The following is a 27,853-nucleotide window of genomic DNA, read 5'->3' on the forward strand; positions in this document are numbered from 1 at the left end:
ACATTAAAAAAATAATAAAATTACATCTTCATTATATACTACTCAAAAATGATTAAGTGATCTTTAAAATTCTTTTGTAGCTGGGAGGAAAAAAAGATATATATATATAGTTTGTGCATGTGTATGTGTATGTATGAAATGAATGGCAGCAATGATATAAGAAATAGGAGGGAAGAACTGGGATTATTTTGGTATTAGAAAGTGCTCAATACTATCTGTGAAGTATCTGTGTAGTGTTACTTGAAAGTAGACCTAGATTGGGTGCAAATGTCTTTTACAAATTCTAGAGATTGGTTCAAGATGGTGGAGTAGAAGGACGTGCACTCACCTCCTCTTGGGAGAGCACAGAAATCACAACAAGCTGCTGAACGGCCATCGACAGCAAGACGCTGGAACCCACCAAGGAGGATACCCCATATCCAAAGACAAAGGAAAAGCCGCAATGAGATGGTAGGAGTGGCGTGATCACGATAAAATCAAATCCCATACCCACAGGGTGGTCAACCCATAAACTGGAGCACCATTATACCACAGAAGTCCTCCCACTGGAGTGAAGGTTCTGAGCCCCATGTCCAGATTCCCAGCCTGGGGGTCTGGCAACAAGACTGGGAATCCCCAGAGAATATGGCTTTGAAGGCCAACGAGATTTGACTGCAGGATTTCCACAGGACTGGGGGAAACAGAGACTCCACTCCTAGAGGGCACACACAGAGACCTGTGCGCACCAGGACCCAGGGGAAAGGAGCAGTGACCCCACAGGAGTCGGAACCAAACCTGCCTGCTAGTGTTTGAGGGTCTCCTGCAGAGAGAGGCCCTGGGTCTCTCACCATGAGAGACAGGAGCTCACCATGGGGAGAGGAGCATTGGCAGCAGTGGTTCTGGGAAGCACCCATTGGCATGAGCCCTCCTGGAGGTTGCCGTTGGTCCCACCACACAGCCCGTAGGCTCCAGTGCTGGGTCACCTCAGCCAACAACTAAGAGTAAGGGAACACAGCCCCACCCATCAGCAGATGACAAGGTTAAAGTTTTACTGAGAATGGCTCTCCCCACCAGAGCAAGACCCAGTTCTATCACCAGTCCCTCCCAACAGGAAGCTTGCACAAGCCTCCTAGACAGCCTCATTCACCAGAGGGCACACAGAAGCAAGAACTACAATCCTGCAGCCTGTAGAATGAAAACCGCAATCACAGGAAGTCAGACAAAATGAAAAGGCAGAGAATTATGTTGCAGATTAAGGAACAAGATAAAACCCCAGAAATATAACTAAGTGAACTGGAGATAGGCAACCTTCCAGAAAAAAGAATTCAGAATAACGATAGTGAAGATGATCCAGGATCTCAGAAAACAAATTCTAGGACAAATACTAAAAAAATTTTTAAAGAGAAAAAACTATAACATATATGCTAAGAAATGAGAGAAAATGTAATCACATAAATGCTCGACTAAAACCATAAAAGGCATCCACCAGAGGGCAGATAGCAGAAGCAAGAACTACAATCCTGCAGCCTGTGGAATGGAAACAACAATCACAGAAAGTTAGTCAAAATAAGACAGCAGAGGAATTTGTGAAAGGACAAGATGAAACCCCAAAACAACAACTAAGTGAAGTGGAGATAGCCAACCTACCAGAAAAAGAATTTAGAATAATGATAGTGAAGATGATCCGAGATATGGGAAAAACAATGGAGGCAAGGATAGAGAAGATTCAAGAAATGTTTAACAGAGACCTAGAAAAACTAAAGAACAAACAGAGATTAATAATATGAGAACTGAAATGAAAAATACAGAAGGATTCAATAGCAGAATTAAGTGAGGAGAAGAACGTGACTTAGAAGATAGAATGGTGGAAATCACTGCCACGGAAAAGAATAAAGAAAAAAGAATGAAAAACAATGAAGAGAGTCTAAGAGACCTCTGGGACCAACATTAAACACACCAACATTCGCATTATAGGGGTCCCAGAAGGAGAAGAGAGAAGCACCCTGAGAAAACACTTGAAGAGATAATAGCTGAAAACTTCCCTAACATGGGAAAGGAAACAGTCACCCAAGTCCAGGAACTGCAGAGTCCCAGGTAGGATAAACCCAAGGAGGAACACACCGAGACACATAGTAATCAAATAGACAAAAATTAAAGACAAAGTATTAAAAGCAACAAGAGAAAGTTGACAAATAACATACAAGGGAACTCCTGAAAGGTTATCAGCTGGTTTCTCAGCTGAAACTCTGCTGACCAGAAGGGAGTACCACAATATATTTAAAGTGATGAAAAGGAAGAAACTACAACCAAGAATACTCTACCCAGTGAGGCTCTCATTGGGATTTCATGGAGACATCAAAAGCTTTACAAACAAGCCAAAGTTAAGAGAATTCAGCACCACCAGACCAGCTTCAAAACAAATGCTAAGGGAAATTCTGTAGGTGAGAAAGAAAGCAGCAACTTAAAACAATCTTGTACATATACAGACAGCTATATCAAAACCCCATGGGAACAGCAAACCCAAAAACTACAATAGATGCACACAAAAAAAGAAAAAACAACCCAAACGCAACACTAAAGATGGTCATCAAACAAGAAAAGAAGGGAAGAAAAAAGACCTCCAAAAACAAGCCCAAAACAATTAACAAAATGGCAATAGGAACATGCATATTCATAATTACCTTAAATGTAAATGGATTAAATCCTCCAACCAAAAGACACAGACCTGCTGAATGGATACAAAAACAAGACCTGTATATATGCTGTCTACAAGAGACCAACTTCAGACCTAGGGACACATACACATTGAAAGTGAGGGGGATGGAAAAAGGTGTTCCACACAAATGAAAATCAAAAGAAAGCTGGGGGGGCTTCCCTGGTGGCGCAGTGGTTGAGAATCTGCCTGCTAATGCAGGGGACACGGGTTCGAGCCCTGGTCTTGGAGGATCACACATGCCGCGGAGCAACTAGGCCCGTGAGCCACAACTACTGAGCCTGCGCGTCTGCAGCCTGTGCTCCGCAACAAGAGAGGCCACCATAGTGAGAGGCCCGTGCACCGCGATGAAGGTGGCCCCCGCTTGCCACAACTAGAGAAAGCCTTCACACAGAAACGAAGACCCAACAGCAAAAATAAATTAATTAATTAATAAACTCCTACCCCAACATCTTCTTAAAAAAAAAAAAAAAAGAAAGAAAGAAAGCTGGAATGGCAATACTCATATCAGACAAAATAGACTTGTCTATTTTCAGAAAACAGAGACTGTTATAAGAAAACAAAGAAGGACACTACATAATGATCAAGGGATCAACCCAAGAAGAAGAAGATATAACAATTGTAAATATATGTGCACCCAACATAGAAGCACCTCAATATATTGAATATAAGGCAAATGCTAACAGCCATAAGGGAGACATTGACAGTAACACAATAATAGTGTGGGACTTTAACACCCCACTTTCATCAATGGACAGATCATCCAGACAGAAAATCAATAAGGAAACACAGGCCTTAAATGACACATTAGATCAGATGGACTAAATTGATATTTATAGAGCATTCCATCCCAAAGCAGCAGAATAAACATTCTTCTCATGTGCAAACAGAATATACTCCAGGACTGACCACATGCTGGGCCACAAAGCAAGCCTCGGTAAATGTAAGAGAACTGAAATCATATCAAGCATCTTTTCTGACCACAACACTATAAGGTTAGAAATAAACTACAAGAAAAAAAAAAGCTTTAAAAAACACAAACACGTGGAGGCTGAACAATATGCTATACTAAAAAACCGATGGATCACTGAAGAAATCTAAGAGGAAATCAAAAAATACCTGGAGAAAATGAAAACAAAAGCACAATGATCCAAAATCTATGGAATGTAGCAAAAGCAGTTCTAAGAGAAAAGTTTATAGCAAATCAATCTTAACTCAGAAAACAAGAAAAATGTAAAATAAATGACCTAACCTTACACCTAAAGCAACTAGAGAAAGAAGAACAAGCAAAACCTAAAGTCAGTAGAAGGATATCATAAAGATCAGAGCAGAAATAAATGAAATAGAGATGAAGAAAACAATAGCAAAGATCAATGAAACTAAAAGCTGGTTCTTTGAAAATATAAACAGAATTGATAAACCTACAGCCAGACTCATTAAGAAAAAAAGGAGGAGGACACAAATCAATACAATTGGAAATGAAAAAGGAGAAGTTACAACTGACACCACAGAAATACAAAGGATCATAAGAGACTATTACAAGCAACTGTATGCCAACAAAATGCACAACCTGGAAGAAATGGACAAATTCTTAGAAAGGTACAATCTCTCAAGACTGAACCAGGAAGAAATAGAAAATATGAACAGACCAATCACAAGTACTGAAATTGAAACTGTGATTTTAAAACTCCCAAAAAACAAAAGTCCAAGACCAAATGGCTTCAAAAGCAAATTCTATCAAACATTTAGAGAAGAGCTAACACCTATCCTTCTGAAACTGTTCCAAAAATTTGCAGAGGAAGGAAAACTCCCAAACTCATTCTATGAGGCTACCATCACCATGATACCAAAAACAAAGATACCACAAAAAAAGAAAATTACAGGCCAATATCACAGGTGAACACAGAGGCAAAAATCCTCAACAAAATACTAGCAATCCAAATCCAATAATACATTAAAAGGATCATACATCATGATCAAGTAGGATTTATCCCAGAGATGCAAGGATTTTTCAATATCACAAATTAATCAGTATGATACACCACATTAACAAATTGAATAAAAACCATATGATCATCTCAATAGAGGCAGAAAAAGCTTTTGACAAAATTCAACACCTATTTATGATAAAAGCTCTCCTGAAAGTGAACATAGAGGGAATCTACCTCAACATAATAAAGGCTATATACAACTAATCTACAGCTAACATCATACTCAATGGTGTAAAGCTGAAAGCATTTCCTCTAAGATCAGGAAAAAGACAAGGATGTCCACTCTTGCCACTTTTATTCAACATCGTTTTGGAAGTCCTAGTTACAGCAATCAGAGGGGAAAAAAAAAGAAATAAAAGGAATCCAATTGGAAAAGAAGTTGTTAAACCGTCACTGTTTGCAGATACTATACTATACATACAAAATCCTAAAGACACTACCAGAAAACTACTACAGCTCATCCATGAATTTGGTAAAGTTGCAGGTTACAAAATTAATACACAGAAATCTGCTGCATTTCTATACACTAATAACAAAAGATCAGAAAGAGAAATTAAAGAAACAATCCCATTTACCATCGCATCAAAAAGAATGAAATACCTAGGAATAAACCTACCTAGGGAGACAAAAGACCTGTACACCAAAAACTATAAGACACTGATGAAAGAAATCAAAGACAACACAAACAGATCAAAAGATACACCATGTTCTTGGATTGGAAGAATCAATATTGTCAAAATGACTATACTACCCAAGGTGGTCTACAGATTCAATGCAACCTCTATCAAATTACCAATGGCCATTTTCACAGGACTAGAACAAAAAAATCTTAAAATTTGTATGGAGACACAAAAGACCCCAAATAGCCAAATCAATCTTGAGAAAGAAAAATGGAGCTAGAGAAATCAGGCTCCCTGACTTCAGACTACACTACAAAGCTATAGTCACCAAAACAGTATGGGACTGTCACAAAAATAGGAATATAGATCAATGAAACAGTATAGAAAGCCGAGAAATAAACTGACGTACCTATGGTCAATTAACCTATGACAAAGGAAACAAGACTATAAAATGGAGGAAAGACAGTCTCTTCAATAAATGGTGCTGGGAAAACTGGACAGCTACATGTAAAAAAAAAATGAAATTAGGAAATTCTTTAACACCATACACAACTCTTAGAGGAAAACATAGGCAGAATACTCTCTGACATAAATCACAGCAATATCTTTTTCAATAAATCACTGCAATATCTTCTTCAATAAATCACAGCAATATCTTTTTCAATCTGTCTCCCACAGTAATGGAAATAAAAACAAAAATAAACAAATGAGACCTAATTAAACTCAAAAGCTTTTGCACAGCAAAGGAAACCATAAACAAAACGAAAACACAACCCACAGAATGGAAGAAAGTATTTCCAAAAGATGCAACCAACAAGGGATTAGTCTCCAAAATTTACAAACAGCTCATGCGGCTTAATAACATAAAAACAAACAACCCAATCAAAAAATGGGCAGAAGACCTAATAGACATTTCTCCAAAGAACACATATAGATGACAAAGAGGCACATGAAAATTTGGTCAGCATCGGTAATTATTAGAGAAATGCAGATCAAAACCATTGATGCAATGAGATATCACCTCACATCAGTCAGAGTGGCTACCATCAAAAAATCTACAAACAATAAATGCTGGAGAAGGTGTGGAGAGAAGGGAACCCTTCTACACTGTTGGTGGAAATGTAAATTGGTACAGCTACTGTGGAGAACAGTATGGAGGTTCCTTAAAGAGCTAAAAGTAGAGCTATCGTATGATCCTGCAATCCCACTCCTGGGCATATATTCAGAGAAAAGGATGATCCGAAAGGATACATGCATCCCAATGTTCACTGCAGCACCTTTCACAAAAGCCAAGACATGGAAGCAACCTAAATTAGGTCCATCGACAAATGAATGGATAAAGTAGATGTGGTACGCATATACAATGGAATATTACTCAGCCATAAAAAGAATGAAACAATGCCATTTGCAGCAACATGGATGGACCTAGAGATTGTCATACTGAGTGAAGTCAGACAAAGACAAATATCATATGATATCACTTATATGCGGAATGTAAAAACAAATACACACACACACAAACACACACACACACACAAATGAAGTAATTTACAAAACAGAAACAGACTCACAGACTTAGAGAACAAACTTATGGTTACCAGAGGGGAAGGGTGGGGGGGAGGAATAGTTAGGCAGTTTGGGATTGACAGGTACACACCGCTATATTTAAAATAGATAACAAGGACCTACTATACAACACAGGGAACTCTGCTCAATATTACATAACAACCTAAATGGTGAAAGAATTTGAAAAACAGATACATGTATATGTATAACTGAATCACTTTGCTGTACACCTGAAACTAACACAACATTGTTAATCAACTATACTCCAGTATAAAACAGAAAGTTAATAAATACATACATACATAGAAAACCATAAAAGGCAGTATTACTGAATCACTTTGCTGTACAGCAGAAATTAACACAACATTGTAAATCAACTATACTTCAATAAAATAAATTTTAAAATAAATAAATAAATCCTCCATTTTATATATACACACAAAATAAAACACAAACAGCAGAAAAGAGTGGAAGACAAAAATATGAACAAAGAACAAGGGCAATGATAGAAAATAGCAATAAATATGATAGACATCAATCCAACTATATTAATAATCACTTTGAAAGCCAATGGTCTAAGTATAATAATTAAAAGACAGAGATTGCCAGAGTGGATCAAAAAAACAAGACCCAACTATATGTTATCTACAAGAAAGCCACTTTAAATATAAAAACACATGTAGATGAAAAGTAAATGAATGGAGAAAAATATACCATGCTAATACTAATCAAAAGAAAGTAGAAGTGCTATATTAATTTCAGACAGAACAGACTTCAAAGGAAGGAAAGTTATCGAGGATAAAGAAAGGCATAACATAATGATAAAGGGGTCAATTCTCCAAGAAGATGAAACAATGTATATACTCAGCTAACAAGACTGTAGAACTACATGAGACAAAAAATGATAGAACTGCAAAGAGAAATAGATGAATCCACTATAATAGTTGGAGACTTTAACACCCCTCCATCAGAAATGAACAAATCTCTCAGGCAGCAAATCAGTAAGAACATACTTCACCTCAAAAACATCAATAAAATGGATATAAATGCACATCTATAAATTACTTCAGTCAAAAACAGCAGACTACACATCCTTCTCAAGCTCACATGGAACAATACGCCATGTTCTGGGCCATAAAACACACCTTAACAAATTTTAAAAAACAGTAACCATACAATGCTCTTAGACCAGAATAAAGTTAAACTAGAAATGACACAAAGACAGTTGGAAAACCCCCAAATATGTGGAGATTAAACAACATACTTCTAAAAACATATAAATCAAAGAAGAACTATATTAACTTAAATGAAAATGAAAATACAACTTGTGAAAATTTGTGGAATGCAGTGAAAGCAGTGCATAGAAAATTTATAGCACTGAATGCATATATTAGAAAAGAAAGATCTAAAATCCATAGTCTAAATTTCTACCTTAGGAAACTACAAAAAGAAGAGCAAATTAAGTCCAAAGTAAGCAAAACAAACAAATAAATAAATAAATATCAATAAGCCAAGCAAACTAAGAAAAGGAAAGAGCAGGCACAAATTACTAATATCTAAAATGCAACCGGGACATCACTACAGATCCTATGGACATTAAAAGGAAAACAAAGGAATATTAGGAACAAACCACATGCCCACAAATTTGACAACCTAGATGGAATGGACCAATTCCTTAAAAGACACAATGTGCCAAAACTCACATAAGAAGAAAAAGACATGCTGAATAGGCACCAATTTATGTAAGAAATTGAATCAGTAACTTAACAACCTTTTAAAAAAAGAAAGCAGTAGGCCCAAGTGGCTTCACTGGTGAATTCTACCAGACATTTAAGGAAGAAATTATACCAATTCCCTCCAATCTCTTTCAGAGACAGAAGCAGAAGAAATACTTCTTCCTAGTTCATTCTATGAAGCCAGCATTACCCTAATAAAACAACCAGACAAGGACACTTCAAGGGGGAAAAAACCAAAAAACCAAAAAAACACTACAGACCAATATCTCTTCTCATGAATATAGTTGCAAAAATCCTCAATAAAGTATTAACAAATCAAATCCAACAAAGTATAATTATATGCAGTGACCAAGTGGGATTTATCCCAGGTATGCAAGACTGGTTCATTATTCAAAAATCAATTAATGTAATCCATCACATCAAAGCCTAAAAAAGAAAAATCACACAATTATATCAATAGAGGCAAAAAGCATATTTGAAAAAATCCAACACCCATTCATGAGAAAACGATCAGTAAACCAGGAACAGAGGAAAACTTCCTCACCATATTTCATGGTGAGAAACTAGCTTTCCCACAAGGATCAGAAACTCATTAAGGATGCCCATCTCACCCTCTTTTTCAACATCACGCTGGATCCCAGCTAATGCTTTAAGACAAGTAAAGGAAATAAAAAGTATACAGCTGGAGAAGGAAGAAATAAAACTGTGTTTGCAGATTACATGATGATCTGTAGAAAATCTGAAAGACTCAACAAAAAAAACTCTTGGAACTAATAAGCAATTACACTAAGTTGCCAAATACAAGGTTAATATACAAGTCAACGCTCACCTATGTATCATTTATGAACAAGCGAAATTTGAAATTAAAACCACAATACCATTTATATTAGCATCCTATAAAAATGAAATGTTTACATATAAACTAACAAAATATATACAAGATCTATATGAGGAAAATTATAAATTCTTGATGAAAGAAATTAAAGAAGAATTAAATAAATGGAGAGATTCCATGTTTATCGACAGGAAGACTCAATATTTTCAGGATCCTCAGTTCCTCCTAAACTGATGTATAAATTCAGTGCAAGTCCAATCATAATGCCAGTAAGTTATTTTGTGGATATTGAAAGACTGATTCCAAAGTTTATATGGAGGGGCAAAAGACCCAGAAGAGCCAACACAATTATGAAGGAGAAGAACCAAGTAGGAAAACTGACACTTTCTGAATTTGAGACTTACTATAAAGCTACAGTAATCAACACAGTGTAGTACTGGTGAAATAGACAAATAGATCACTGTAACAGAACAGAGTCCAGAAACAGACCCATGTAAATACAGTCAACTGATCTTTGACAAGGCACAAAGGCAATACAACAGAGTAAAAGTAGCATTTTCAACAAATGGTGCTGGAATAACTGGACATCCATGTAGAAAAAATGAATCTAGACACAGACTTTAAACCCTTCACAGAAATTAAATCAAAATGGATCATAGACCTAAATGTAAAATGCAAAACTCCTAGAAAACAACATAGGAGAAAACTTATATGACCTCGGACAGGGTGAGAAAATAACAAATGCTAGCGAGCATGTGGAGCCACAGAAACTCTGATTCATTGTTGGTAGGAATGTGAAATGAAACAGTCACTTTATAAGATGGTTTGGCAGTTTCTATGAAACTAAGCATACTCGTACCATACGGTCTAGCATTTGTGCTCCTTGATATTTACCCAACTGAGCTGAAAACTATGTCCACACAAAAACCTGCATCTGATGTTTATAGCAGATTTATTAATAATTGTCAAAACCTAGAAGGAACCAAGATGTCCTTCAGTAGATGTAGGGATAAATTCTATTAAGTAGATGAATGGATAAACTGTGGTACATCCAGACAATGGAATATTATTCATTGCTAAAAAGAAATGAGCTATGAAGCCATAACAAAACACGGAAGAACCTTAATGCATATTACTAATCGAGACAGCCAACCTGAACAGGCTACAAAACGTATGATTCCAACTGTAAGACAATGTGGAAAATGGTAAAGTATGGAGACAGTAAAAAGATCAGTGGTTGCACTGTGGGTGGTAGACTTGAATAGATGGAGTACAGAGGAATTTTAGGGTGGTGACACTACTCTGTATATTATAATGATGGATACATGTCATTATACACTATCCAAACATACAGAATGTACAATACCAGAAGTGAACCCTAATGTAAACTGTGGACTTAGGGTGCTTAAGACATCAGTGTAGGTTCATCCATTGTAAAAACTGTACCACTCTGGTGGGGGATGTTGATAATGGCAGAGGAAATGCATGTGATGGGGGCAGGGGGTATATGGGAAATCTCTGTATCTTCCTTGCAATTTTGCTACGAACCTAAAACAGCTCTAAAAGATATAATCTTTTAAACAAAAGTTGACAGAATGTTAAAAAAAAATAAACACTTGAATTTGAACACAAAATCCAAAGATAGACCTTGCTCATGGATTGGAAGATTAATATTGTTAAAGTGACCATACTCCCCTAGGCAATCTACAAATTCAATGCAATCCCTACCAAAATACCAGTGGCATTTTTCACAAAACAAGAAAAAATAAATCTAAAATTTGTATGGAAACACAAAAGACCCCAAATAGCTTAAAGTCTTGAGAAAGAAAAACAAAGCTGGAGGTATTACTATCCTTGATTTCAAACTATACCATAAAGCTACAGATGTCAAAACAGTATGGTATTGGCACAAAAAAAGACATATAGAACAATGGAACAGAGTAAAGACCCCAGAAACTTACATGGTCAACTAATCTATGACCAAAGGGGCAAAAATAAACAACAGGGAAAAGATATCCTCTTCAATAAATGGTATTGGGAAATCTGGACAGCTACATGCAAAAGAAGCAACCTGGACTACCTTCTCACACCATATGCAAAAATAAACTCAAAATGAATTAAAGACTTAAATGGAAGTCCTGAAACCATAAAACTCCTAAAAGAAAATATTGGCAGTATACTCTGAGATCACTCTTAGCAATATTTTTTTGAATATATCTCCTTAGGCAAGGGAAACAAAAGCAAAAATAAACAAATGGACTATATCAAACTAAACAGCTACTGCACAGCAAACAGAACTATCAACAAAACAAGATGGCAGCCTACTGAATGGAAGAAGATATTTGCAAATGATATATATGACAAGGGATTAATATCCAAAATACACAAAAAATTCATACAACTCAAATCAAAAAAAACCAAACAACCCAATTAAAAAATGGCCAGGGCTTCCCTGGTGGCGCAGTCGTTGAGAGTCCGCCTGCCGATGCAGGGGACACGGGTTCATGCCCCGGTCTGGGAAGATCCCACATGCCGCGGAGCGGCTGGGCCCGTGAGCCATGGCCACTGAGCCTGCGCGTCCGGAGCCTGTGCTCCGCAACGGGAGAGGCCACAACAGTGAGAGGCCCGCATACCGCAAAAAAAAAAAAAAAAAAAAAAATGGCCAGAGGATCTGAATAGACATTTTTGTAAAAAAGACATACAGATGGCTAACAGACACACAAAAAGATGCTCAACATGACTATCATCAGAGAAATGCAAATAAAAATCTCAATGAGATATCACCTCACACTTGTTAGTATGGTTATTATCAAAAAGAGAGCAAGTAAGTGCTGGTAAGGATGTGAAGGAAAGGGAACACTCATGCACTGTTGGTGGGAATGTACATTGGTGCAGCCACTATGGAAAATGGTATGGAGGTTCCTTACAAAATTAAAAATAGCACTACCACATGATCCATCAATTAACTTATGGGTATTTTTCCAAAGAAAACAAAAACACTAATTCAAAAAGATACATGCACCCCTATACGCAGCACATCATTACTTACAATAGTCAAGATACGGAAGTAATCTAAGTGTCTACCAAGAGATGAATGGATAAAGATATATATATATAGACACACACACACATATATACACACACACCCCATATGGTGAAATCTTGCCATTTGCAACAACATGGATGGACCTAGAGGGTATTACGGTAAATGAAATAAATCAGACAAAGAGAGACAGATACTGTATGATTTCACTTACATGTGGAGTCTAAAAACAAAACAAATGGATAAACATAACAAAACAGAAGTATTCTCATAGATACAGAGAACAAACAGGTGATTGCCAGAGGGGAGGGGGATGGGAGGGAAGAGTGAAATAGGTGAAAAAGACTAAGATAAACAAAAAAAATGAGTCATGGGGATGAAATGTACAACATGGGGGAATATAGTCAATACTAGTGTAAAAACTTTGTATCATGACAGATGGTAACTAGACTTATCTTGGTGATCATTTTGTAATGTTAGAAATATCAAATCACTAAGCTGTGAAGCTGAAACTAACATAGTCAATTATACTTGTACTTCAACTTTTGAAAAGGTAATTTAATATATCCACTTGTACATTTCATTCTGAGGAAAATGAATAGCAAATAGCTTAATAGTCAGAAAAGACAACTTAACTTTTGTTATGTGTTCACAGAAGAATATTTAAAAAAAATTACCAGCAGAGTCAAAAAATCTGCTATACAACATTAACTATAAAACCTAGGGCTTCCCTGGTGGCGCAGTGGTTGAGAGTCCGCCTGCCGATGCAGGGGACACGGGTTCGTGCCCTGGTCCGGGAAGATCCCACATGCCGCGGAGCGGCTAGGCCCGTGAGCCGTGGCCGTTTAGCCTGCGCGTCCGGAGCCTGTGCTCCGCAACGGGAGAGGCCACAACAGTGAGAGGCCCGCGTACCGCAAAAAAAAAAACCTATAATTAATGCTGTATTCTGCATATAAGAGTTTTAAGAGTGTAGATCCCATGTTATCTTACCATAATAAAAAATTCCGAAGGAAGGAAAGAAGGAAGGAAGGCAGGCAAATCACTGGGGAAAACATGTGCTTTTAAGAAAAAGGGTGCTAGAACAACTACTTATCCATTTTATTATCTGTTAATTTTGTTTTTCACAAGCATATATACAAAACTAAAATCCATCTAATTTATACTTTCAAAAAACTTTTCCAAAATTGGTAAGTCAAATAATTATGTTATATCACTGACAATTTTCTAAGAAACTGTATGAATTACGCCATTAAGTGTACATATCTGATAGCTATATCAATTTTTATGGAATTAATAACAACAGCTGCCAATTATTGAGCAATATCACACACCCTAATAAGCACTTTTATAGGCATTATCTCATGTAAGCCATAGCAAAATCCTGTAAGATAGGTATCATTATACCCCATTATTGTTCGTAATAGCAGACCAAATGCCCCATGCACAAGAGAATGGATAAACTATAATATATTCGTACACTGGAATACTTACAGCAATAAAAATGAATAAATTAAAACTATGTATATCTATCTAGAAGAACCTCAGAAGCCAAAGACTGTGTTAAAATTGCAATTCTCAGAAGAATATATAACATCTTAATACATAACATCTTTATTCCATCTGTTATATAGTTCAAAACCATACTGAGCAGCAAAAAAACCAATACATGTCAGGATAGGAAGTAAGAGTGATATAACTGGGGAAGAGAACACACAGTAATTCAGTGATATTTGGTAACATTCTACTTCTCAAGCTGGATGGCCAATAAACAGGAATTCTTTCTACTTTTTCTTTATACACGCTTCATATATATTCTTTTCTATGCATGAAATAGTTCACTATAGATGGAAAATGAGTACTATTAAAAAGAAAGTCATTTATACATAAGCTATTATAGCTGTGTGTTCTTAAGCAGAGAATATATATCTGAAAATAGCTGGACTGCATCTGCAGCTCAAGATACCACCCTCAAGAATAAATAAAAGTGATAAGAATATATTGATAAAACAAGCAAATCCATTCTTATTTTTCTAAGACAAAAATTTTTAATAGGTTAATTTAGAATTAATCAAAACCTATAGAACCTAATCCTTAAATCTTAACTTTTGAAGACTTAAGACTCCTAACACTTCAGCCAAAGACTATCAGTGACTCAGCTGGAGTCATCAATGCCCCGGTAAAGAGATCCAAATTTCACACCCTTTCTGTCACATTTTCTCTCTTAATTTCTAGATTTCTTTTATACCTTGGGCAAGTCAGTTGTTCTCCCATGACCAAACAACTTTGCTTTGATCTCTTCTACTTTTCTCCTGTCATCTTCATTTATTTCTGAAATGGAGTAGCCACACTCATGAGCCATATTAAACTTCAGATTCCAGGCTGGAGAGAAAAGCATAAAAACATTTAAGATCATACAATGCAAAAGTATCAGTGACTATAAGAGCACAGAAGATCATCAATATATGCAATTTAATGCCCTACCACAGTGCTTACTAAACAGTGTGTACTCTCAATTTTATGACAAACTATTAGAAGTTCTTGAGAGATATAATTTCACTGAAAAGTCAGATTTTTTAAAAAAACATTCTACAGACATTTCTCCAAAGAGACCACTTTAAATATGGTATTCAGCCATTTTATCTTTATCTTCCTTCCAACCAAAAGAGTCCCTTTGTCTCCCCAATTAGCTCCTGCTACAGTCACTGCCACTTCCATGATAGTTAATATTTTAAAAGAATAAATAAAACTTGAAGTTTTTGGAGAATCAAAATATGCATAAGTGATAGAAGGAATGGTGCAGGAAGTTAATCTCAAGAGAAGATTTCCAAGTAGGCCTGAACTGCTTATAAATTGCCTTCCAAATTTATTTGCCATGTTGTCTTAAAGACTTTTTTCTTTTTTTTTAATGGAATTCTACAATTAGAGATGAATGAAATTTAACTCTAACCCAAGTTCTAGTGTGAAATACCTTGATTTGGTTTTTTCTGACGTCTATCTAAGATCTGCTTTAAGAATTTTATTAGAAAAGTGGATAGAAAGTATATGTAGTTTGACGATACAGAGTGACTTAGAGAAGCACAAATTGAAGATTTTTACTGCCTCCAAAATAAGGACAGTGCAATGAAAAGATCAGGAAAACATCCAAGCTTTAGGAGTTTGGAAACCCAAGTTTTATCTCCCCTTTTCTTCAGACATCAGAACTTACTTTTCCTTAAGACCTTAAACTAGTACTATTAATACTGTGACTTCATTATTGGTTAAATGAGTTTATTCTGGGTTGCTGGTAGAAAATGTAATCATCTAACAGTTCTGCAAGAAAATTAATTTAGAGCTCCAACACTTAACTTTAAGCAAATTATTAAACTATAATGTTTATGAGTTTGCCCTGCCTTTATAACAAATTATCTTTTCCTACCTCGTGCCCGTACCCGAGATTCCTCCTCCTCTGCATTTCTGAGTATTTGTTTAGCATGGTTCAATGAGGATTCACATTTCAGAAGGTTTTTCACACGTGCAGCCAGTGAATCTACACTGCTACCACTGCCATCGTCACTCTCTAACACACTCTCTTCCTCTTTGCTATCTGTCATGCTTGTCTTGGGTGAAGAATATGGAAAGAAGTTTAGAAGCACATCAGAAACTGACTCCAAGGAATTACTGTCCCATGAGCAGGAACTTGCATCACTATTTGAATCACTTTTAATGACAGTCATCATAGGAATAACAATCTTATTCTCAATGGTTCTACTATACCCTCCAGGGTCAGATCTCATTACAGATCTGGCTGCTTTATATTGCCTAAGGGTCTCGTCTAATGCCACTCTGGCTTTGCTTTCTGCTTCCTGTAAAGGACTTCTAACTGTAGTTGAACTAAGAAACTCCCAATTTTCAATGCCTCTCTGGCATTTCAGATTCGTCTGTGTGCTAATATCCTTCTGTATGCACTTGCTGCTTGGGCTTTCTTCTGTGAATGGCTGTCTCTGAGACAAATCACCATTAGATGCATCAGTTGTGGGGGGTTCTTTGAAGCAAACCACCTTCTTAGATTGTATAAATGAAATATCACTAACATCTCTGAAAGGGACAAGGGGAACAGGAAAATTGCATCGTCTCAGTGCTACATTTTCTGCTTCCATTAAAAGTGACTGAATCTCTTTAAGAGTTTTGGAACTGTTTTCCGTATCCTGGATTTCCTTAGAGCCAACATCTTCAAAACCTGAAGATTCTGGCTTATTTATTACAATTCTACCATCAGCCTGAGAATTTAAAGGCATGTTGTTTGAGATAACACTGGCGTTAGAAGAATCCAAATTATCTATCAGCGTTTGGACATGGTCTGAAACAAGTTTGTGCTTCTCACTATGTGAATAAGTACTAGGGGGAACTGTTGATAACCCAGTAATCTGACCAGCTTGCCCAAGACTACTTGAGAACTTCAGGTTATTTTCAGTTAGATGTCTTTCTGGCAAATCCTGTTGGTAGAAAAGAACTGGTTTCTCTCTATGTGAAAAGGAACTAGGAGGAACTGCTGGTAACACAGTTTTTTGGTCAGCTGGTCCAGGAACTGTTGAAACCTTCAGTGAATCTTCAGTGGGATGTTTGTCTGGCAATTCCTTTGGGTAGAAAATATTAGATTTCTCTCTGTGTGAAGAGGAACTAGAAAGAGGTATTTGTATCCAAGAATTCACATCAGTTGGTTCAGAAACAGGTGAAATCTTCAGAATATCTCCACTTTGATGTCTATCTGGCAACTGCTGTTGAAAGAAAATACTGGGCTTTACTCTCTGAGAATAAGAATTAGGAAAACCTGTCAGTAATGGAGTCTTCTGGTCGTCTGGTCCAATCACAGTTGAAGTCTTAGGCTTTTCTCTATGTGAGTAGGAACTAAGGGGAGCTGACAGTAACTCAGCCTTCTGGTCATCTGGTAAAATCTTGAGTTTCTCTTTATGTGAGTAAGAACTAGAAGGCCCTGTTGGTATCTCAGCGTTCTGGTCAGCTGCTCCAGGAAGAGCAAAAACTTTTAAAGTTTCTTCAGTAGTATCTGGCAACTCCTTCTGGTAAGAAAAGACTGGGCTCTCTCTATATGAGTAGGAACTAGAGGGGACTGTTTGTATGCCAATCTTCTGGTCAGCTGGTCCAGGAACAGCTGAAACTTTCAAAGTTTCTTCAGTAATATCTGGCAACTCCTTCTGGTAAGAAAAGATGGGGCTCTCTCTATGTGAATAGGAAGTAGGGGGCACAATTCGCATCCCAGTGGTCTGGTCTGCTTGTCCAGGAAGCTCTAAACGTTTTAAAGCATCTTCATTAGGATCTGGCAACTCCTTCTGGTAAGAAAAGACTGGGCTCTCTCTATATGAGTAGGAACTAGAGGGGACTGTTTGTATGCCAATCTTCTGGTCAGCTGGTCCAGGAACAGCTGAAACTTTCAAAGTTTCTTCAGTAATATCTGGCAACTCCTTCTGGTAAGAAAAGATGGGGCTCTCTCTATGTGAATAGGAAGTAGGGGGCACAATTCGCATCCCAGTGGTCTGGTCTGCTTGTCCAGGAAGCTCTAAACGTTTTAACGCATCTTCATTAGGATCTGGCAACTCTTGCTGGTAAGAAATGATGGGCTTCTCTCCATATGAGGAAGAAGTAGAGATTATTGCTGGTATCCCAATCTTCTGGTCAGCTGGTCCAGGAACAGCTGAAACTTTTAAAGCCAGTTGAGTAAGATCTGGCAACTCTTGCTGGTAAGAAATGATGGGCTTCTCTCTATATGAATAGGAACTAGATGGTACTGCAGGTATCCCAGTCTTCTGGTCAGTTGGTCTGGGAGCAGTTGAAACATTCAGAGCCTCTTCAGTAAGATATCTATCTGGTAAGGCCTGCTGGTAGAAAATAGTGGGCTTCTCTTTATGTAAGTAGGAAGCAGAGGTTACTATAGGTATCCCAGTCTTCTGGTCACCTGTTCCAGTAACACCTGAAACTTTCTGAGCCTCTCCAGTTAGATGACTATCTGGCAACTCCTGTTGGTAGAAAACACTGGATTTCTCTCTATGTGAGTAGGAACCAGAAGGTTCTGATGTCCCAGTCTTCTGATCAGCTAGTCCAGAAATAGCTGAATCTTTCAGAGCCTCTTCAGATAGATGACTGCCGGGCAAGGCTTGTGGGTAGAAAATACTAGGCTTCTCTCTATGTGAGTAGGAACTAGCAGGTACTGAGAGTATCCCAGTCTTCTGGTCACTTGGTCTAGACGCAGGTGAAACTTTCAGAGCCTCTTCACTTAGATTACCATCTGGTAACACCTGCTGGTAGAAAAAATCGCCTGGCTTCTCTCCAAATGAGTAGGACCTAGACGACCCTGTTGGTATCTCAGTGTTCTGGTCAGCTGTTCTAGGAAAAGCTGAAACTTTTACAGCCTCTTCAGTTAGAAGACTGTCTGGCAGCTCCTGCCAGTAAAAAATAATGGGCTTCTCCCTCTGCAAGTAGGAACTAGAGGGTACTGTCTGTATCCCAGTGTTCTGGTCAACTAGTCCAGGAATAGCTGAAATTTTCTGAGTCTGATCACTTAGATGACTGTCTGGCAACTCCTGCTGATAGATTACACTGGTCTTCCCTCTATGTGAGTAGAAAGCAGGGGGTGCTATTGGTGTCCCACTCTTCTGGAGAGCTAGTCCTGGAAGAGCTGGAACCTTCTGAGCCTTTTTAGTTAGATGACTATCTGGCAAATCCTGTTGGTAGAAAATACTGGGCTTCTCTCTATGTGAGTAAGAAGTAGAAGTTACTATAGGAATCCCAGTTTTCTGCTCAGGGGTTCCAGGAGCAGGTGAAACTTTCTGAGCTTGTTCAGTTAGATGACTGTCTGGCAACTCTTGCTGGTACAAAATACTGGGCTTTTCTCTATGTGAGTAAGAAGTAGAGGGTACTGTCGATATCCCAGTCTTCTGCTCAGCCAATCCAGGAGCAGCTGAAACTTGCTCAGCCTGTTCAGTTAGACAACTGTCTGGCAACTCTTGTTGGTAGAAAATAAGAGGTTCCTCTCTATGTGAATAGGAAGTAGAGGGTATGGTAGGAATCCCAGTCTTCCGCTCAGCCAATCCAAGAGCAGCTGAAACTTGTTGAGCCTCTTGAATTACATGACTGTCTGGCAACTCTTGCTGGTAGAAAATACTGGGCTTCTCTCTATGTGAGTAAGATATAGAGGGTACAGTAGGAAGCCAAGTCTTCTGCTCAGCCAATCCAGGAGCAGCTGAAACTTTCTGAGCCTGTTCAGTTAGATGACTGTCTGGCAATTCTTGCTGACACAAAATACTGAGCTGCTCTCTATGTGAGTAAGAAGTAGAAGTTACTACGGGAATCTCAGTCTTCTGTACAGGGGGTCCAGAAGCAGCTGAAACTTTCAGCGCCTGTTCAGTTAGATGACTTTCTGGCAATGTCTGTTGATAGAAAATACGAGGCTTCTCTCCATGTGAGTAAGAGGTAGAGGATGCAGTAGGCAACCCAGTCTTTTCATCAACTGGTCTAGGAGAAGGTGAAACTTTCAGAGCCTCTTCTGGTAGATGACTGCCTGGCAAGGCCTGTTGGTAGAAAATACCAGGCTCCTCTCCAACTGAGTAGGAACTAGCCGGTACTGTTGGTTTTCCAGTCTTTAGATCAGCTAGTCCAAGAAGAACTGAAACATTCAGACCCTCTTCAGTTTGATGACCGTCTGGCAATGCCTGTGGGTAGAAAATACTGTGCTTCTCTCCAAGTGAGTAGAAACTTGGAGGGACTGTAGATATACTTGTCTTCTGGTCACCAAGTCCAGGAACAGCTGCAACTTTTAGAGCCTCTTCAGTTAGATAACCATCTGGCAAGCCCTGTAGGTAGAAAATATTTGGCTTCCCTCTTTGTGAGTAGGAACTAGAGGGCACTGTTGCTATCTCAGTCTTCTGGTCAGCTAGCCCAGGAACAGCTGAAACTTTTAGAGCCTCTTCAGTTAGACGACTGTCTGCTAATGTCTGTTGGTTGAGAGTATCAGTATGTTGACCAATATTCTTCACTTGAGGAGACCTTCCAGCCAACTGAGAAAAGTCCTCAGGGGACAAGGATAAATGAGATACAGTGTCTGAATCTTCAGGAATGGTAGTGATGCCTGGTTTCAAGGTGGATTGAGGAATTTCAGCTATGTCTCCTTTGGACGTATCCCCTAAAGAAAAAGAGATTTGTTAATACTGTTGATATTATATACATATTTTGAATTAAAAAGATTCCTTTTATGCTCTAAAAGAAATAAAGCGAGCTTTCCTTCCTTTGGCCTTTATGCTTCCAGAAAGGATTCCTAAAGAAATACTCATCAGAAGAAATAAAGATTTATACATAAAGATATTAATTACAAAGTGATTTATAAGAACAGACTAATGTGGAAATAATTATTCAACAAGAGGGTAATGTTTTTAAATAGCAGTATATATATTTTATGGAATATTATGTGGATCTTAAAATTTAGATTTTAAAGAATTTTCAGTGTGATGGAAAAATCCTATCTAGTATGGGATTTGATTTCCCCCTAAGCTAATAAGTTAGCCTGTTATGGTGTCATGTATGTTTTCAGAAGACGTAAGACTCCTCAATCAGAGACAAAATACTTTACTCCAAGGCATAGCAAAGGATCATCAGCTTATTTTCATGAAATCCCCTTTCCCCTAAGTCATATGAGGGCAAAGCAATATAGCCCAGATGGATGCTATGCATGCAGTGGATTTAACTGACTCTCCTAATAAATACACCCTGAATAAAATATGTATTTTTAATTAAATGAAACTGTAAAGACTCTAAAGGTTACACTAAGGAGTTTGAAATTAATTCTACATGGCATGGGGAGCTGTTGACAGATTTGATCAGAACTGTACTGCAGAAATACATATTCTCTTGAATCTGGGTGGAAGGGAATGCAAAAGCGTCGTAAGCAGTACTATCTAAAAGAACTTTCTGCAACACTGGAAACGTTCTATATTTGTACTATCTAATACTAAATGAAAGTAGCTCTAAATAGCAGTGAAAAGTAAATGACTGCAATGAAAATTACGAGATTTGACATTCATTTGCTGATTCAAAAAAATGAATGTTTACTATGTGCTAGTCACTGTTCTACATATAGAAAACAGAGCAATAAGCAAACAGACAAAACTTACATTCTAATTCTCCCTCACAGAGCTTACATTCTAATAGGAGGAAGCAGACAATAAACAAATTACTAAAACATACGCTATGTCAAATAGTGATAAGATGATTAATATATACAGCAAGTATTGTCTCTACTTTACATTAAGTTTCAAAGATAATGATATAACAGTGCTTCTCTTTGTAGAGATCTTGTTAACTTGCAGATTCTGACTGAGTGAGTAGGTCTGGGGTGGGATCTGAAATTCTGCATTTCTAACAAGCTCCCTGATAATGCCCAATACTACTGATCCTCAGACTACATTTTGAGTAGCAAAAATATATAATTTTTCTAGAGTTGTATGTTGAGTAAGTGACAAAAACAGGCACTTTAACCTTTTAATCCTAACTCCAAATTCTGAACTCTTTTCACTACAACTAACTGCCGTTCTAAATCCACTAATGAGCTTCAAAAAAGTAGCTGAATGTATGATGAAACAGCTTGAATAATGATTGTAAAGTAAAGAAGTAAAGTACCAAGTACTAACTCTTCAAAAAAACTAAACAAGGAACAATGTAACCTGTGTAGTAACTTGAGAAGGAAAATGGGATATAGAAATTTTTGTGAGAAAATAAACAGCTCAGAAAATTAATAAATCAACAAAGACTGACAAACTGAACAACCAACAGCTCAAAGAAGAAATCAAAAAGGAAATAAAAATCACCTGGAGACAAATGAAAATGGAAATACAACATACTAAAACTTACGGGATACAGCAAAAAGTTCAAAGAGGGAAGTTTATAGTGATAAATGCCCACATCAAGAAACAACAAAAATGTAAAATAACCTAACTTTACACCTCAAAGGAAAAGAACTAGAAAGAGAAGAACAAAGCCCCAAGTTAGTAGGAAGGAAATAACAAAGATCGTACTTGAAATAAATGAAATAGAGACTAAAAAGACAATGTAAAAGATCAATGAAACTAAGAGCTGGCTCCTAACACTGCCTTAGCTAGACAGAGGAAGAAAAAAGACTCAAATAAATAAACTGAGAAATGAAAAAGGAGATTTCCAAATAATAGCACAGAAATAACAAGGGTAAGAGACTGCTATGAACAATTTTAGGCCAACAAATTTGACAACCTAGAAGAAATAGATAAATTCCTAGAAAAGTACAATCTACCAAGTCTCAATCATGAAGAAATAGGAAATCTGAACAGCCTAGTAAGGAGATTGAATCAGCACTCAAAGTGACCCAAAAGGGACTTCTCTGGTGGCACAGTGGTTAAGAATCCACCTGGCAATGCAAGGCACACAGGTTCAAGCCCTGGTCCAGGAGGATCCCACATGCCACAGAGCAACTAAGCCCATGCGACACAACTACTGAGCCTGCAAGCCACAAACTACTGAGCCCAGGTGCCACAACTACTGAAGCCTGCATGCCTAGAGCCTGTGCTCCACAACAAGAGAAGCCACCACATTGAGAAGCCCACACACCACAAGGAAGAGTAGCCCCCACTTGCCACAACTAGAGAAAGCCTGTGTGCAGCAACAAAGACCCATCACAGCCAAAAATAAACAAATAAATAAATAAATAAAACGGAGCAATGGGATATTAAAAAAAAAAAAAGTGTCGCAACAAACAAAAGTCCAGGACCAGATAATTTCACTGTTTTATTCTATGAAACATTCAGAGAATTAAAACCAATCCTTATCAAACTTTTCTAAAAAATACAAGAGGAGAGAACACTTCCAAACTCATTTTATGAAGCCAGCATTACCCTGATACCAAAACCAGACAAGGACATTACACAAAAAGAAAATTACAGGCCAGTATACCTGATGAATTCAGATGTAAAAATCCTCAACAAAGTATTAGCAAACCAAATTCAACAATACATGAAAGGGGTGATATGCCATGATCAAGTGGGAATTAATCTAGGGATGCAAGGATGGTTCAACATCCACAAGTCAATCAATGAGATACACTTTGTTAACAACATGAAGAATAAAAATTGTGATCATCTCAATATATGCAATATATTGGGATTGAAACATATACACTGATATGTATAAAATGGATAACTAATAAGAACCTGCTGTATAAAAAAATAAATTCAAAAAAAAAAAAAGCTTCCTATGAAGGGTAATAGGTCAGGAAGCAGAACTTGTTTCTATCTCTACATCAGTCTTTATCTTCCTGAGTGACTATGTCTGAATTACTTGTATAGCCTTCAGTTTCCTCATTTACCTTACATAGACTTGGAATTTATAACCTCATAACAGTGTATAAATCTCTCAAATTTGAGTGGCTCCCTTGGCCTAACAACTGATTCATTTTTGCCCCATTAAACAAACCAGTGTTTTGGAAAAAAATGACCAAATGCATCCAAGGCCATGTTGGGTAAGTAACTGACCTGGACTCAGAAACCTCGGTTTTTGGTAATCATTCTGTAATCAACTTCCTCTATGGCCTTAGGAATTTTGTTTGGTCTCTGTGAACTTAGATTTTCTCATCTGTAACAGGAAAGTATATGAAAACCAAGACCCCTATCCACTACTCTTATTTTTTTCCTACAACAAACTATATCATTTTATAATGTAGAATTTCCTCAGCTTAAAGTACATTATTTCTAGTGTAAAAAAATAAATGATTTTCCTTAAAAAGAAAAAAAGCATTTGCTAAGATTCACTACTCCCTTATGATAAAAACTATCAACAAAAGGGATACAGAAGGAATGTACCTCAACATAATAAAGGCCATATACAACAAACCCACAGCCAACATCATACTCAGTGACTCAATGGTGAAAAGCTAAAAGCTTTTCCTCTTAAGATCAGGAGCAAGACAAGGATGCCCACTTTCATCACTTTTACTCAACATACTACTGGAAGTCCTAGTTGGAGCAATTAGGCAAGAAATAGAAATAAAAGACATCCAAGTCAGAAAGGAAGAAGTAAAACTGTCTCTCTTTGCAGATAACATGATGCTATATATAGAAAATCCTAACGACTCCAACGAAAAACGATTTCCATAAAGTTGCAGGATACAAAATTGCTATACAAAAAACAGCTGCATTTCTATGCACTAATAATGAATGATCAGAAAAAGAAATTAAGGAAATAATCCCATTTACAACTGCATCAAAAAGAATAAAATACCTAGGAATAAATTTAACCAAGGAGGTGAAAGAGCTATACAATGAAAATTATAAGACACAGTTGAAAGAAATGGAAGAAGACCCAAAGAAATGGAAAGATAGTCTGTACTTATGGACTGGAAGAATTAACATTGTTAAAATGTCCGTATTACCTAAAGTAATCTATAGATTCAATGGAATCTCTATAAAAATACTAATGGCATTTTTCACTGAAATAGAAGAAGCAATGCTAAAACTTATATGAAAGCACAAAAGACCCAAATGCTCAAAGCAATCCTCAGAAAAAGGAACAAAGCTGGAGGTACCACACTCCCTAATTTCAAATTTGACTACAAGTCTACAGTAATCAAAACAGCATGGTATTGGCAGAAAAACAGATATAAAGATCAATGCAACAAAATTGAGAGCCGAGAAATAAACCCACACACATATGAACAATTAATTTATGACAATGGAGCAAAAAACATACCATGGAGAAAAATCAATCTCCTCCATAAATGGTGTTGGGAAACCACCACCGCACGGGAAAAGCACCTGCAAAGGAATGAAACTAGACCACCATCTTACACCATACACAAAAAGTAACTCAACATGGACTAAAGACTTGAATGTAAGACCTAAAACTATAAAACTCCTCGAGAAAACATACACAGTATACTCTTTGACGTTGGACTTAGCAGTATCTTTCCTGATATGTCTCCTCAGGCAATGGAAACAAAAGCAACTACATCAAACTAAAGCTTCTGCACAGCAAAGGAAACCATCAACAAAATGAAAAGATCACCTACTAAATAGGAGAAGCTACTTGCAAATCATATATCCAATACGGGGTTAATATCCAAAATATGTAAAGAATCTATACAACTCAACAACAACAACAAAACAACCTGATTAAAAATGGGCAAAGAACCTGAATAGACGTTTTTCCAAAGAAGACATATAGACAGACACAGGAAAAGATGTTAAACATCATTAGTTATTAGGGAAATACAAATCAAAATCATATGAAACTATCACCTCACACCTGTTAAAATGGCTATTAATAAAAAGACAAGAAATAAAAAGTACTGGCGAGGATGTGGAAAAAAAGGGACTCCTGTGCACTGTTGGTGGGAATGTAAATTGGTGTAGCCACTATGGAAAACAGTATGGAGGTTCTTCAAAAAAATTAAGAATAGGGACTTCCCTGGTGGTCCAGTGGTTAAGAATCTGCCTTCCAATGCAGGAGATGTGGGTTCGATCCCTGGGCAGGGAACTAAGATGCCACATGCCTCAGGGCAACTAAGCCCGTGTGCTGCAACTACTGAGCCCACATGCCACAACTAGAGAGTCCATGTGCTGCAACTACAGAGCCCACATGCCACAACTAGAGAGAAGCCCATGCGCCGCAATGAAGAGCCTGCATGCCGCAATGAAAGATCCCTGTGCCGCAACTAAGACCCGACGCAGCAAGCAAGCAAGCAAGCAAGAAAGAAAGGAAGGAAGGAAGAAAGAAAGGTCAAGGAGAAATACATAAAGATACCCCTTCAAGGGTATGGACTGATGAATATTAAAAAAAAGGATAGAACTACCATATGACCCAGTTATTCCACTTCTGTGTATTTATCTGAAGAATATGAAAACACTAATTATAAAAGAAAAAACACTAATAATAACACCCTTGATTGCAGCATTATTTACAATAGACAAGGTATGGAAACAACCTAAGTGCCCATCGACAGATGAATGGATAAATAAGATGTGGTACATACAGTTGATGCTTGAACACTGTGGGTTTGAACTTTGCAGGTCCACTTACAAGTGGATATTTTTCAACAGTAAACACTAGAGTACAACAGTCTGCGGTTGATTGAATCTGCAGTTATATGCAGACTACCCCCACGTTGTACAAGGGGTCAACTGTACATACAATGAAATACTACTCAGCCATTAAAAAAAAAGATGAAATCTTGCCATTTGCAACAACACAGATGGACCCTGAGGGTATTATGCTAAGTGAAATAAGTCAGAAAGAGAAGACAACACTGCATGATTTCACTCATATAAATAAGAAAATAAATAATAAATACCCGAACAAACAAACCAAACTAAAAAATACACACAGATACAGAGAAGAGAGTAGTGGTTACCAAGGGAAAGGAGGGTGGGAGGTGGCTGAAATGGATAAAGGGGGTCAACTGTATGGTGACAGAGGGAAACTACACTTTTGGTGATGAACATGCTGTAGTGCATACAGATGTCGAAACATAATGTTGTACATATGAAACATATTTAAAAATGAAAAATAAACAGATTAAAGAACATTTGTTCCAAATGATTTTCTAATTTTTCAAAGTTTTTACATGTTTTGATCATTACAAATTAATAGTGACATCTAGTACCTAGAAGGGAACAAATGAGATAACAACCAAGGAGTTAAGATATACAGCCCAGATCCTTGAAAGATGTGTTACACAAAATAACGAGTCCCTACTTAAGAAGACTTCAGCAGGAAGGAAAAGATTAGTAAAGGAAACTAGAAGAACTACTGCAAGTTAAGCTGCAAAAAGTGTAGGAGGAGACCTGTGTTCATGAAGAAATTTCTGGCAGTTCCATATAAGCTTAAGGACATACACTTCAAACTGTCAGAAGCAATGTTGATAATAAATCCACTATCATTTTTGAAATATGTTTGCATATGTAAGGAATACATGATGATGAATGGCACAGTTGTAGAGTACTACCCTCTCAGCCCTTGAAACAGGAATAAATATGCTGACTGTGAACGTTACAACATTACTATATATCTACTGAATTCTTCAAAATCCATTTTTAGGGGAAGGGTTGAAGAGAAAAGTCTGGACATGAGGAAGAAGAGAACTGCCCAGAAAAAGACTATAGTATTCCAAAAGTTTATATTGATGCCTTTTAGAGACAGACTAACAACCTGGTTAGGATTTTCTGAAGAACTGTTTACCCACTGGAGCCAAATGCTTATTAACATAGAGGGTTTCTATGGGAGACAAAGAGCATAGTTTTATTTCTCAAAGTATAATCTGAAATCCTCTATGACCTCATTTAATAAGAACAACAAGCAAGTACTTTAT

The 27,853-nt window shown here is 37.3% G+C and overlaps 1 protein-coding gene across 10 annotated transcripts in view; it reads right to left on the reverse strand.

Annotated features, from left to right (window-relative positions):
• Positions 1–27,853, reverse strand: part of ALMS1 (ALMS1 centrosome and basal body associated protein) — a 230,113-nt gene that overhangs the window by 141,329 nt on the left and 60,931 nt on the right. For all 10 annotated transcript variants that reach the window (XR_010934429.1, XR_010934428.1, XR_010934430.1 and 7 more), the window contains 2 exons: positions 15,899–20,653; positions 14,729–14,862 (listed from right to left, as the gene is read on the reverse strand). Coding sequence is in view for 7 of the 10 variants with exons in the window: in XM_067704699.1 (XP_067560800.1) it covers positions 14,729–14,862; positions 15,899–20,653 (4,889 nt within the window). In the remaining 3 variants the exon portion in view is untranslated. The remainder of the gene's footprint in view (positions 1–14,728; positions 14,863–15,898; positions 20,654–27,853) is intronic.

Source organism: Pseudorca crassidens, chromosome 14 (genome assembly GCF_039906515.1).
Source record: "Pseudorca crassidens isolate mPseCra1 chromosome 14, mPseCra1.hap1, whole genome shotgun sequence".
NCBI lineage: Eukaryota > Metazoa > Chordata > Mammalia > Artiodactyla > Delphinidae > Pseudorca > Pseudorca crassidens.